The sequence below is a fragment of the Cavia porcellus genome, unplaced genomic scaffold (assembly GCF_034190915.1).
Source record: "Cavia porcellus strain 051 isolate PalLab524CR breed Dunkin Hartley unplaced genomic scaffold, mCavPor4.1 scaffold_7, whole genome shotgun sequence".
Taxonomy (NCBI): Eukaryota; Metazoa; Chordata; class Mammalia; order Rodentia; family Caviidae; genus Cavia; species Cavia porcellus.
The window spans coordinates 94,800,524-94,813,116 of NW_026947490.1; the positions used below are offsets into that span (position 1 = coordinate 94,800,524).

The following is a 12,593-nucleotide window of genomic DNA, read 5'->3' on the forward strand; positions in this document are numbered from 1 at the left end:
CCCCGCCACTATTTCTGGGTTCTTTGTATTTTTCTTTTTTTAGAATATCCTGCAATACTTTCTGTAGGGTTGAATTGGTGGTTGCAAATTCCCCCAGTTCCTCTTTATCCTGGAAGCACCTCGTTTTTCCATCAATTTCCAGGGACAGTTGTGCAGGATATCTCAATCTTGGCTGGAGATTATTATCTTTCAAAGCTTGAATTATTTCTCCCCATGCTCTTCGTGATTTGATGGTTTGTGAAGAGAAATCTGCTGTAATTCTGATGGGTATTCCCTTGTAAGTGATCTGTTTCTTGTCTCTTACAGCTTTTAATATTCTGTTCTTGTACTGAATTTCTGGAATTTTTATTATTATATGCCTGGGTGTTTCTCTGTTAGGGTTGTAGGTAGCTGGGGTCCTGTATGCCTCATACATCTGAGTATCTTTACCTTTTGCTAAATTAGGAAAATTCTCCTGGATTATTTCTGTGAGTAGCTTTTGTAGTTCACTTGTTTGTGTCCCTACTTCTTCTTTTATGTTCTTAATCCTTAAGTTATGGCTCCTCTTATCATCTTCTTGTCTTTGTATTATTGCTGTTTGTTTCTTTGTTATTTTTAAGAAGTTTTTCATTTCATTCTCCCATATTACAAGTCTGCCCTCCAGTTCAGATAGTCTGTCCTTAGTTTCTTTCAAGCTGTTATGCCAGTCTTGGATAGACTTCTTAATTTCTTGATAGTCCCTTTGCACCTGCTTCACATACTCAATGCTTTCTCTGTTTTCTCCATCAAGCAATTCTCCCCTCTTTTTCTGTTCTTCCATTCCACCATCTGCTTTTTCCTGGGTGGTGCTTAGCATTTCTCTAACTATTCTGCATACTTCTAGCTTCAGGTCATTGATAACTTCATTCCTGAATTGGTCTATGAGGCTCTCTAAATGGCGCTTAATGTATATTGGTGCAGTGTCCACTATTGCCTGATTCTCAGGATTGGGGGCCGAGGAGCCTTTTTTGTTGCTTCCCTTCCCCATATTTTCTGTTCCTTATAAAATGCAATCTTACACAGGAGGCCCGGCTTCCCTGCCTGTCAGCCACAGCCTGATCAAATTGCGCTGGCTAGTTGTTCCCGCCCACCGCTGTGCCCCAGGGAGTTGCGGAGGAGGCAGCCTACGCGGGAGTCGGTCGCTCCTCCGGGCCACCGTCAGGCTCTGGGATCTGGGTTAGGCCAGCCTAGGGAATCCGCCAGCAGCGTCACTCAGGCCAGGCACCTTTCACCAATCCCATCCAAGAGGGGAATGTGCGGCTGCAGTTGCCACCGCGCCCTGCTCTTACAGGACTGCCCGAGCCCAGGAAAACCTCTGCTGGAGTCAAACTGTGGTAGGGAGTCAGTTTCTCACTCACCTCGCCACCAGTCAGTTTTCCTCCTTGTCCGTCCTGTTTCCGACTCCGTTCGCAGACTCCCGTTCCCGAGCTTCTGCGCGTCTCTCCTTGCCGAGCCGCTGTGGAGGCAGCCAGCCGCCGGGCGGCGGGAAATCCAAACCGCGGTTTCCAATGGCGCGGGGTCGAGCCTCCACACCGAGATTTTTCTGTTCCTATTTTAGCGCCAGGACTGTATTCTAAGTTGGATTCTCTCAGCCCAGTTCGTTCCTGAGTCAGCAGAGCATATCTCTACTGGTTCGTATCTCCTTAGTCCGCATCATTCCTGGCCTCTGAGCCGAGCCTTTAGAGAGCCTTCAGTAGCTGCTGTTGTCTGTCCGCCATGTTCGAAAATCCCCCTCCTGTTTTTTCTATTGTATGTCACACACAGCCTGCACGCTATTATCACTAATAATATGATTAATGAAAACATGAAAATAACTTTAACATATGATATACTCTATTTTACCCTTTTAAAAAAGCAAGTCGCAGAATATTTACTTTCTCAGACCATGTATGGACACATTACACTGTCTTCTTCTAAGCTCCCATTTAATTTTGTTCCACAGATAATATAAACCCCTTTACTCTTAGAATAAAGTGATCACAATTTCTATTATAGTTTTTACATTAAAGAAAGTTTTACTTAACAGGCTTAAGAAGAGATAGACAAGAATCTCTTACAGCTCATCTATCCATTTTACTGTCCATGGACGGCTGTGTTGTTTCCAATGGGGCACATTAACAAAACAGGCTGGTTCTGAAATTCTGCTTCAGATCTTTCGGGAAACACGCTGCATAAATCAATAGGGCATACGCCTAAGATCAGAATTATTGTGTTGTCACAGGGCAATGAATATGCAGATTTGATGGTACCAAGTGGTTTTCCTACATGGTAGCAATTTTAACTTTAACCAGCAAGGTATGGTCTTTCTCTTTTTTCCTCCTGTGTTTCCTTCTTTTATTTACTTATTTATTGAAAACATATTTATTCAAAGTGCCTAAACTCAGTCTTGGATATCTGTCCTCAGCAGTACCACAGAAAGAACAAACAAATTAAAGAGTCGGGGGGGAGGACACCAACCAAGAAAGCAATGAGCCAGCTTCCTGGTGAGCGGCAGGAGCTCGGGCACGCCAGGCAGAGAGTAAGTCAGTGTCTGCCATGAGCCTGCTGGCACCCGGGCAGGGAATCAGACGTCCAGTGTCGCCCCCGCCCCACCCCAGCAACTGGAAGGTTTCTAGATCAGCCGGAGTTGACAGCAGCCAAGGCACATAAAGCAGGTAAGCGCTTGTGTCGCTGGGCTGATTATGCGGACCTGGGCCAGCGGTCTGAGCATCTTCTGGGAGGACGACCGTGTGCAGTGTAGCACAGACGGGGGATTTCCCTCATCTTGTCTTTGAAGGCTGATATTGTTTTCACTGTTTTGCTTTGTTCTGATTGTTTTGCTCTATTCATTATGGTGTTTCGCTAGGTTTTATAATGTCCTGTTTTTGGTTTGATTTTGCTATACCTGACTGAATGGACAACCACTGTGAAGACAATGAGATACACTATGGTGCCTATTATAGTTATCTCGGTATCCTGCCCTGATACCCGGTACCAATTTCACTGCTTTGTCTTGCTTGGCTTTGTTCTGCCTTGTTTTGTTGTATTTTACTATCTTTAAAATAAAATAAAAGAAAAAGAAAAAGTCAAGACGTACACCAAGGGAAGTCACGGCCTCCATCCCAGGGAAACACTGGCCCTCAGGGACCTTTGCAATTCCTTATATGCTTTATGATAAACTTGTCCACTTACGCAAAAAAGGCAGTTGGCATTTTGACTGGTATTGCACTGAACATATAAAATCACTCTAGGAGGGAGCTGCTGTCTTAGCAGTATTTTGGCTACTGCATTTCCATATACACTTTAGAATAACCTTATCAATGTCTACAAAAAAAAAAAAAAACACCTACAGAAGGCCAGGCGCGGTGGCACACGCCGGTAATCCCAGCAGTCAGGAGGGTGAGGCGGGTGGATCACTGCGAGTCTGAGTCAGCCTCAGCTACAAAGTGAGTTCGCAGCCAGTCTGAATTGCATGGTGAAACCCTGTCTCAAAAAGACCTGCAGAAATTCTAATTGGCATTGGATGTTTATTAAACCACAAACATCTACCTACTTGTACGTTCACCCATGGTCTTCCTAAGACCTCTCTGACATTTACTGTACAAACACTCACATGTTAAACCACCAGAGAGGTGAACAGTTCTCCTACATTAGAGCACGTTCCTACTGCAACAGCAGTCCTAAATTACAATGCATTTACAAGAACTATCTTTCTCTTGGCTTTTAAGGAAAAGCAATTTATAAACGCGAATTTATAAATTCATGTAAACAAAACCTTCCTATTTACAAGGTTAAAAAAATTGTTACCTGTATTGCAAAAGTACCGACCCCGCCAGAAGCACCCAAGATTAAAACCCTGCAATGCAAAAGAAACCATAATGAGAATCTTAAGAGTAGATACAACTAGATAGATGAATGTTTCCGACATGTAACTGACTCAGAGACAAACAATCTCAAAGCAAATAGTCATTCAGCTTCCTGTGATTGCCCTACACAGGATTTTAAGTTCAAGTAATTAAATCCTTAAAATTAGACATTCACAAACTCTTTACTAAGAATATCGAATATCAAAAATCATAATAATCTCTCCCTTTTAGGTAGCTCAGGATACTTTGTAACATCAGTCCTACAATTTCTCCAGATTAAAATCACCATACTCTTTGCTATAAGAAAGAATTTAGGGCCCTTTTAGTGTAGTAGCTACCTTCTACAAAAATGACATTCCTGACCACATTCTTGCTACTGTGGAGTAAACATCTTGTGTCCAGACATGCTCTGCCGAGCTCATCAACTAGCGTAAATAGATGATCTCATCCTTGAGAGGACTTCCTGTTAGAGCAGCTGTCTCCCTGTGCGGCAGCCTCCTGCCATCCAGGACGAAGGTGCTCGGCCCATGGATGAGTTGTGGGCAGGGGCAAAAAAGAGAGATCTGACTCCTCTAAAATTCTCCATTTCCTATACAATATATAAAATTTGATATGATTACACATCCATGAATTGGCCAAGGAGGGGGCCTAGACATATCATCCATTTCCCAGAGAAGTTTGTGATCCAGAAAGAATTCATGGTCAAGAATTACTAATTCACATTCTTTAAATTTTGTGATTATTTTTGAAGATTGGGTCTTGAGATGTATGTTCCAGGGTGGCCAAACTCACTATATAGAACAGGTTGGGATTTCAGTCATCACCACACACCTGGCTCACGTTACCCGTTATTACACTTCAGGGTCTCCTGGTGTTGTGCAGGCCGGCCATAAACTCCCAGCAATCCTCCTGGGTCACCTCCTGATGCACTTTACTCAAGCATTAAGCTAGAGCTTTAGAGAATGGGACTGGGTGGTTTCAGAGAGCTGTGTGTACTGGACTGCACGCCAGTCACTATGCTACAGTGGCGGTTGAGGGACAGCATAAAAAGTAATGGGCATTTGGCACCTCATTAGCTAAGGGACTACTGAGAGAATTCTCTTGAGGACGCACAGAAGAACACTAAGTGTTTTCTGAAGACTAAGTGGTGGGACTATCTGATGTTATTTATCTGTCACTATAAAATGCAGAAGTGCTAGCTGTGGGGCCTTTTTGCATGGGCTCCTAGAGAGTGGAGAACATTTTGCTACCTAGCTCTGGCAGGTACTCTGCATCTCATAATATGTTCAAGAACTACAAATGTATCCCTACTGTCATTTTTCTGGCTTACCCACATTACAGAAGGCTGATTTTGTTACCTTTCATTCTATCTTAAAAGTTACTATTAAAATTTCTAAGCCGGTTGTTTCCTTTGAAATTAGTATCATTACATGTAATTAAAAGTCTCCTTGTAAAGTACGTTCCTTCCAGAATATTTTAATTTCACGAATTATCCATTGTGGAGGACAGAAGAAAATTTGAAGATCCATTCTTCCAAAACTCTTCAATTCACAGATTCTATAGTTTTAATACTTACTAAGTCGTGAAGCACCAAAAACTGCCTCAGTGACCCAGCCGAAAATCAATTTACCTGTGAACTACGTACCCTCTTACTTCATTGCAATGTAGCTAAACTCCTTCCAAGCTCATCACAATCTAATGATCTCAACTGTCTCCTTTCGCTCTCCTGAACCCAACTGTCCTCTTTAGAGACACTGGGTCCCTTACTCTCCCCACTAAGCTCCATGCACAGCCTCCTCTAGCCCCAAAAACCTTCCCGACTGCTAAGCTCTCTCTTTCCTTGAAAGCCTAAGTCCCAGGTCTCCTCCCCAAGAACCTGGACATAATCCAGAGCCACCATGTGGCCTCCATCACACTGTTAGCTCATACGTATGTCCTGCTTCCCAAAGTACTCTGCGGTTCTAGACAGAGATCCCCACTCTGCCCCGCTACCCTAGATGAAGCCGCTGTGTTATCCGTATTCCTTGACTTTAACCACTACCCAATTCGCCTTACACCCTACAATCAGGGCAACAACTGCTGCCATCTGGGAGCCTGAAAGACTGCACCAAAGCTTCTTCCAGTAAAGGAAACCTTTTTCTTTCTTTTTTTGTTTTTTAGTAGCAGGGATCGAACTCAAGAATTCGTGCTTGTCAGGCAGGTGCTTATGCCGCTAACCTATATTGCTGGCCCAAGTAAAGACAAGCTGGAAATTAATTTCTAGTTCTCTCCCTGCAAAGGATGGAGTATAAGGATACTAAATACAATGGCTGGTGACGGACTCAACTGCCAGACACATCTCTGACCCATTATTGCCAGTTCATCTCTTATTACAGTTCATCTCTTATTCATAACTCTTAATCCAAAGCAACATTTCCTCACATCAGAAAACATGATTTCGGTTCACAGCAGGGCTAGGCAGAAAAGGGCGTGGGCCTGCAACAGCGGCTGCAATTCCGGAGGTTGCCACCTGATGTCACCCCACAGTGCAAAAGAGGCTAGGCTGGTGCCCTTGTAAATAAGTCCTAGGGACACTGTGCTCTGGCCCTAGAAACTGTTTTGTTTTATGCAGGGTCAACCAAAACCAAGACACTCCCTCCCCAGAACAGAGTAAGTCCCCAAAAGCCAGCAGCCAAAACACATTTTCAAACCAGCCATAAGCCAGCTGGTCCTCTAAGGCTAGCAGTCCTATGGCTAAACTATTCTTGTACTCTTTAAAGGACTGCCAGTATATACCAAAAAATACTGCTACTGTGAATCGCACATTGGCCCTTCACTTAAGCGCTACACATGTGAAATTCTTTTTTACCTAGCTTGCTGTGATGATCACACTATGCATTCAAATCTTGCTTAAGTAGAAGACAATTTGTTACAGTGAAGGAAAGCGTGCCATACTGTTTATTGGTTGGCTTATAGAAACAGTGCCAAAAAAAATACTACACTTGCAAAAAGCACTATAACTCAAAATTGCCAAGATTTTTAATCCCATGCCTCTCTCCTTGCTCCGTACAGATAGCTCCTTTGACACTACTTGAGTTTGCTATAGTAGCAAACGTGAAAAATTCTGTGGAAACCCAAGTAATTACTGCACTTTTATGCATTCTTACACCAAATTCCAAGTTGCTCTGTCATTTCTGTCTAATCTCTGAATTCTCTCTAAACAAAAATAAAAGGACTAAATCAAAGTTCTTCCCCCCATGACTGAGACACTTTTTACTTGGCATTTGGGTAGTTACATCCTGTACAATCACAGTTTTCAGTATTATAATCTTATGAAGTAGGTCATAAACTGCCTTATAAATTAAAAAAAAAAGAAACTGCAAAACACCAAGACAACCAGAAGGAAGAAAGCATCCTTCAATTTCTGTATTATTGCTTGTCTCAGAAATCTCTGAATAGCAAAGCCGGGTACCTAGAGATTCTGGTTCTGTTCTCAGCAGTTTTGCTACCGGAATCCTGAAGTATGATCAGAGAAGTGTGTTCCAGTAGCCATTGGGAAAAAACTGGTAATTTAAGCTTGCATTTCATTTCTCCACCTTTCTAACACACACGTACACAGCCTCCATGAGTCCCCACCACCACACAAAGAGGGAACAAGTCACAAGCGCCATCTACCAAGTCCTGGTGGCCTAGAAAATGACTTCACAGTCAGCCGAAACAAGTGATTGTTAAGAAACAAGGACGATGCTGAAAATACGCTTTTCTCAGCTTCCTGTACTAGTTTTAAATCTGGAAGAAAAGATAAGTAAAAGAGAGCAAGTATCTTAGCATGATACTCTTAAGTTTATGCCCTAAAGTGAGCAAGAAACTTAACTTGAATAAGTAGAATAATAAAAGTACCAAGCAAATCAACCAAACGAGTCCAATACATCCTGAATTTGTGTGTCCTCCTCTTCCAAACCCCTGCAGTTCATGCCGACATTCCACCATTTACAGGAGAGTTCATGTGTGGAGCAGATGTTTGCAAACTTACATGCACGTTCCCATGAAAACAAAACTATTTGCTTGTTCTGGCAAGGTACCCAGGGTAGCTGTTGATAAAGTTTTAGCTAACCCATAATGAAAGAAACACTTCGTACACAGGGTAACAGTGCTTCTCTAAGATGAGATTTATTCAGAATTTCAACCAGAGGTGCTGGAATGCCTCTCCCCAGATAGTACAGGCAGTAGAAGCCATCTCAAATCGCTATTTCCTTCAGCCTTCTACAGAAGCAGACAGAGGGAAGGAATGCTTGTGACAGGCGTCAATACAGCGAGCAGGAAGGATTCACCATACAGCTGAGGAGGTTGAAGTTTGGGGCACTGCACTTACAGCTCCAGCGATTTATTTGCATGAACACATTTATATAAAATTTACAAAATTAAGATATGTCCACCAGATACGGTGGTGCATGCCTGTAATCCCAGCGCTCGGAAAGCTGAGGCAGAGGACTGCCGTGAGTTTGAGACCAGCCTGGGCTACACAGTGAGTTTGAGGCCAGTCTGAACTACATAGTGAGACCGTGTCCCCAAAACAAAACAAAACAAAACAACCACCAAGTAAGACATGCCCATCACAGTCAGGTAAGATTGCTTTCCATTTCTAGTCTTCCTGCATCACGCTTCTGCTCTGTATTAACTTTCTGCTGTTGTGACGAAATACTTGAAAACATCAGCTTAAAGGAAATAAGGTTGCTCTTGGCTCACAGTTTCAGAGGCTGCAGTCCATGGTCACTTGGCGCTGTTGTTCCCAGGCCTGTGGGTGCCATGGTGGGAGCACATGGAGGTGGCCAGAAAGGACAGACAAGGTGCTGGGGACAGAATACACCCTTCCAAGGCACACTTTCAGCCATTTACTCCTCTCAGCAGGCCTCATCCCTAAGATTTCCACCCTAGGGCCTGTTTTAAATTATAAACAAGCCAATGGATTAATCTATTCATAACATCAGAGTCCTCATCATCCAATCAATTCCCAGGGGTCCTACCTCTGACTACTGCTGCACTGGGGACCAAGCCTTCAAAACAAGCTTTGGGGGGACATGTCAGATCTAAACTGTAACACCCTCATGTCAGTAACAGATTTGGCTAAAGGGAAGTTGTTTCAGACATACAGGAGTCTCCTGTCTATGGTTTTGTTTTCTAAAGTTTCATTTACTTACAGTCAATTGTGGCCCAAAAATGTTATAAACAAAATTATAAAACTAAATAACTTGTAAGCTTTATTACAACAGATTATAGTTGTTTTATTTCATTAGCTATTATTAATCTCTTACTGTGCTTATTTTATTAAGTGTTTTAACAGGTATATATATAGAGGAAAAACCACAAGGCTTATATTAGTTGTTTCAGGCATCCACTGGGGGTCTCAGAAACAAACACTTTCATGCCTCCTAGGATATATGTGGAAAAGGGGGACTGCAGCACGTTTGCTTGGAGTTTTGTGGAAAACACTGAACTCACAGGCATTTCTGCATAGAGTTTAGTTACCGCTAGCTGCTCTGATCTAAGAATGCCCTCTAAGGATATCTGTGTGTCTCACTAAGTCAACTCAGCTAAGCATCACGATATTTTATTAAGACTGAGTATGATGACACCCAGTACTGAAGTATGTGACTAGTCAAGGTTAAATTAACAAGGTGTCAGATGTACGGAGTAAAAACATTCTTCTAATTAAACAGCCTTCTAATTAAAACATGTAAAAACTTCAAATATACCACTATAGGGAACATGTCAGCAACCAGTTAATGAGATTTGATCATTAAAATCCAATAGAATTTTAGACTGATTCACTGCATGAGAAACCTTGAAATATTATAGTTCACTGATAAAAGAAACTTGGAAGGCACTGTCCAAAAGTTGACACCCGGGTGGGGATACAGCTCAGCAGCACGGTGCCTTCTTGGCAGGCCTAGGGGCCTCAGTTCGATTCCCCATGCAAAGAAAAAAAGGTTGGCAACAATCCTGACTTTCATATGTGAGCAGTAGAAAGGAAGGAGCAGGGTTTGGAAACAGTAAGTCAGGACTCAAGGTAAATCACAGTTACCTGACATTAGGATGATAGCTGGAATAACAGTTGGCTGTTTTGTTGTCCACAAATTCAGTTTGAAATACAAACGGAATACCTAACTAGAACTCAGTAGACAGGTTAGGCTTAGAAATACAGGCCTGCAACTTACTTAATGCTAAACAGAGGTGGCGGGCAGATGAGATGGGGGAGAGACAGACAGCGTGGGGCACTGGGAAGACAGCACGGCCAAGGGCTGGAAGACAGGAGTGCCTTTAGCCTTTAACAATGTCACAAAACACCAAAAGGCAAGCAGAAAAGTAAAGGAGTGCGCGGCACCTCAGAGAGATCATTCTGGAAAAGGAAGTCAGAAGCATCACGGCTTGGCAAACGAGCCCTGACCCCATGCAAGCCACAGTAAAACTAAAACTGACTCCTCTGTGCCTGCCCCGCCACCCACCGGCCTGTCCCCACCTGCAAACAGCCCGGCCAGGTGGAGATGGAAAGCCAAAGCCCCCAGGGCTGGCAGGAGCACAGTGGAGAGGAACACGTCGGCGGGGAGGTGACGAACAGGCAGCCGAGGCGTCTGCAAGAAGGCAGCTCCCGGGGTACAGAGGGGCCGCTTTAATTTTAATATAAGCACACTGAGGGGAGACCTAGTGTTTTTAAGTCTGAGCCTGTTTATATACAGACCCCAATTTATACTTCTGCGTCAAAATTTTACCGTCATAGGGGTTAATCTCAAAAAAGAATCTGAAAATTATTGCTAAATTTCCTGTATTGAGTTTCCAGTGTACCAAATTTAAAAGTGAAATGTATTTTGTGCAAGAGGAATGGTTCAATTTCTAAGACTTTCTAATACTTCTGTCAAACAGTGAAGTACAATTTTCTCAGCAAGGGATGAATTGTATGCAGAGCATGAGATATTCAAGTGCACAGACGATACCACCAATAAATATAACCATCAGACTGTAGCATATTCACAAAGTAGCAGATGTAATGACTTTTAAAAACATTTGTATTCATCGGGGCTGGGGATTTAGCTCAGCGGCATAAGCGCCTGCCTTGCAAGCAGGCAGTCGCAAGTTCGATCCCCAGTACCGATAAAAAAGAAAAAGACAAAAAAAAAAAAAAAATTTTTTTTAATTAAAAAAAAAAAAATTTCTATTCATCTATAGAGCCCTAAATTACCCACAAATAAATCAACTACAGATAGGTTGATAAGAAGGATAATAAGGATAGGAAGTCAACCTGGCATTTCTAGTGATACCAAAGTGTAGAAAAATTGACATTATATGACATCAATATTAATACTGGCTTCACCAACACTCAGGTTGTTACAGAAGGTAACTGGATAACCAAGAAAGAACAGACAGGTAAACACCAGCGACTTCTTCGATAGCATTGGCTTAATTTCAGTAAGCTGCTAGTTACAAAAAAAAAAAAAAGAACCTTGTAAAATCTTTCAAAATGCTGATAGTTTTTTCATTTTGTTCATTTGTGGCAGTATCAGGGATTGAACCCAGGGGCACTCTATCACTGAGCTAAAGTCACAGCGCTTTTAATTTTTATTTTTATTTTGAGAACAGGTCTCACCAAATTGCCTAGGCTAGCCTTGACATTGTAATCTCCCTGCCTCAGCCTCCCAGGTAGCTGAGATGTCAGGTATACATTATTATTATTGGTTTTTGCTTTTGTCCTTAAATAGTTAGAAAAAACCAGACTGTTAATCCTTGGTAACAAAACTGACCTGTTTTGTACAAACTATTGCATTCCTTTATGCTAATATTACAGCTAACAGAAGAATAATAATTATTGCTTAGAGAAGCCAAAATATGTTATATCCATCACAATGAGATTTAAAAAAATACACTTTGGATACTGGAACCTCTGAGTTCAAGTACAATAAAATACCACTATATAGCTGTTTCATTAGAACTACTGTTGGCAAGTGTGAAGCCCTAAGTTCGATTCCAAGTACCGCCCCCCACCAAAAAAAAAAAAAAAGTACTACTACTGGGCCGGGGATGTAGCTCATTTGACTAACATCTTCACAAAAAAAAAAAAATTTTTTTTAAATAATTCTTTAAGGTGCTTGTATCTCTTGTAATTCTCACCAATAAGCAAGCTGGCCCTCATCAGACATGGAACCTGTCATTAGTTTGATCTTGGACTTTCCATCCAAGAGATAGAAATTGGTTCCTGTTGCTTATAAACCGCTAAGTCATGGAATTTTGTTACAGCAGCCTGAAGCGACTGAGAGGTCAAGATCTCTCTGTGGCTTACAATATACGCATCCCCAGGTCACTATGCACATGAGAGTACAACAGAAGTTCATGATGGGAATTACTCAGCGGCTCTAACAAGGATTTTACTCTAGGCTGGCCAACGGCTAAATCAATAAACAGATATGTCTGTATAATATAATGTAATTATCTCATAAGGTATAAAATTATCCACTTCTCAATGTTCTCTCCTCAATCTGTATCAGTGATGGTGAAGCTTTTAGTCATATAGTGACACATTTGCTTCTGCAGGTGTGCCATAGGTTCGCCACCACTGATGTGTAGTGTCCTTCAGGCAGTGACTTAAGAGGACACTACAAAGAGACCAGACATTGCATGTGGTCACCTCCAGGCTATTAACAGAGAGGAGGATACAGGGCTCCGATTTCCCAGTTCAGGCCATTATGGCCAAAGCAGACCGTA

General features: G+C 42.2%; 1 protein-coding gene across 10 annotated transcripts in view; it reads right to left on the minus strand.

Annotated features, from left to right (window-relative positions):
* The window catches only part of Rtn4ip1 (reticulon 4 interacting protein 1), a 44,541-nt gene that overhangs the window by 21,742 nt on the left and 10,206 nt on the right, over window positions 1-12,593 (minus strand). For all 10 annotated transcript variants that reach the window (XR_001200386.3, XR_010048977.1, XR_010048978.1 and 7 more), the window contains one exon: window positions 3,805-3,853. Coding sequence is in view for 3 of the 10 variants with exons in the window: in XM_013148510.3 (XP_013003964.2) it covers window positions 3,805-3,853 (49 nt within the window). In the remaining 7 variants the exon portion in view is untranslated. The remainder of the gene's footprint in view (window positions 1-3,804; window positions 3,854-12,593) is intronic.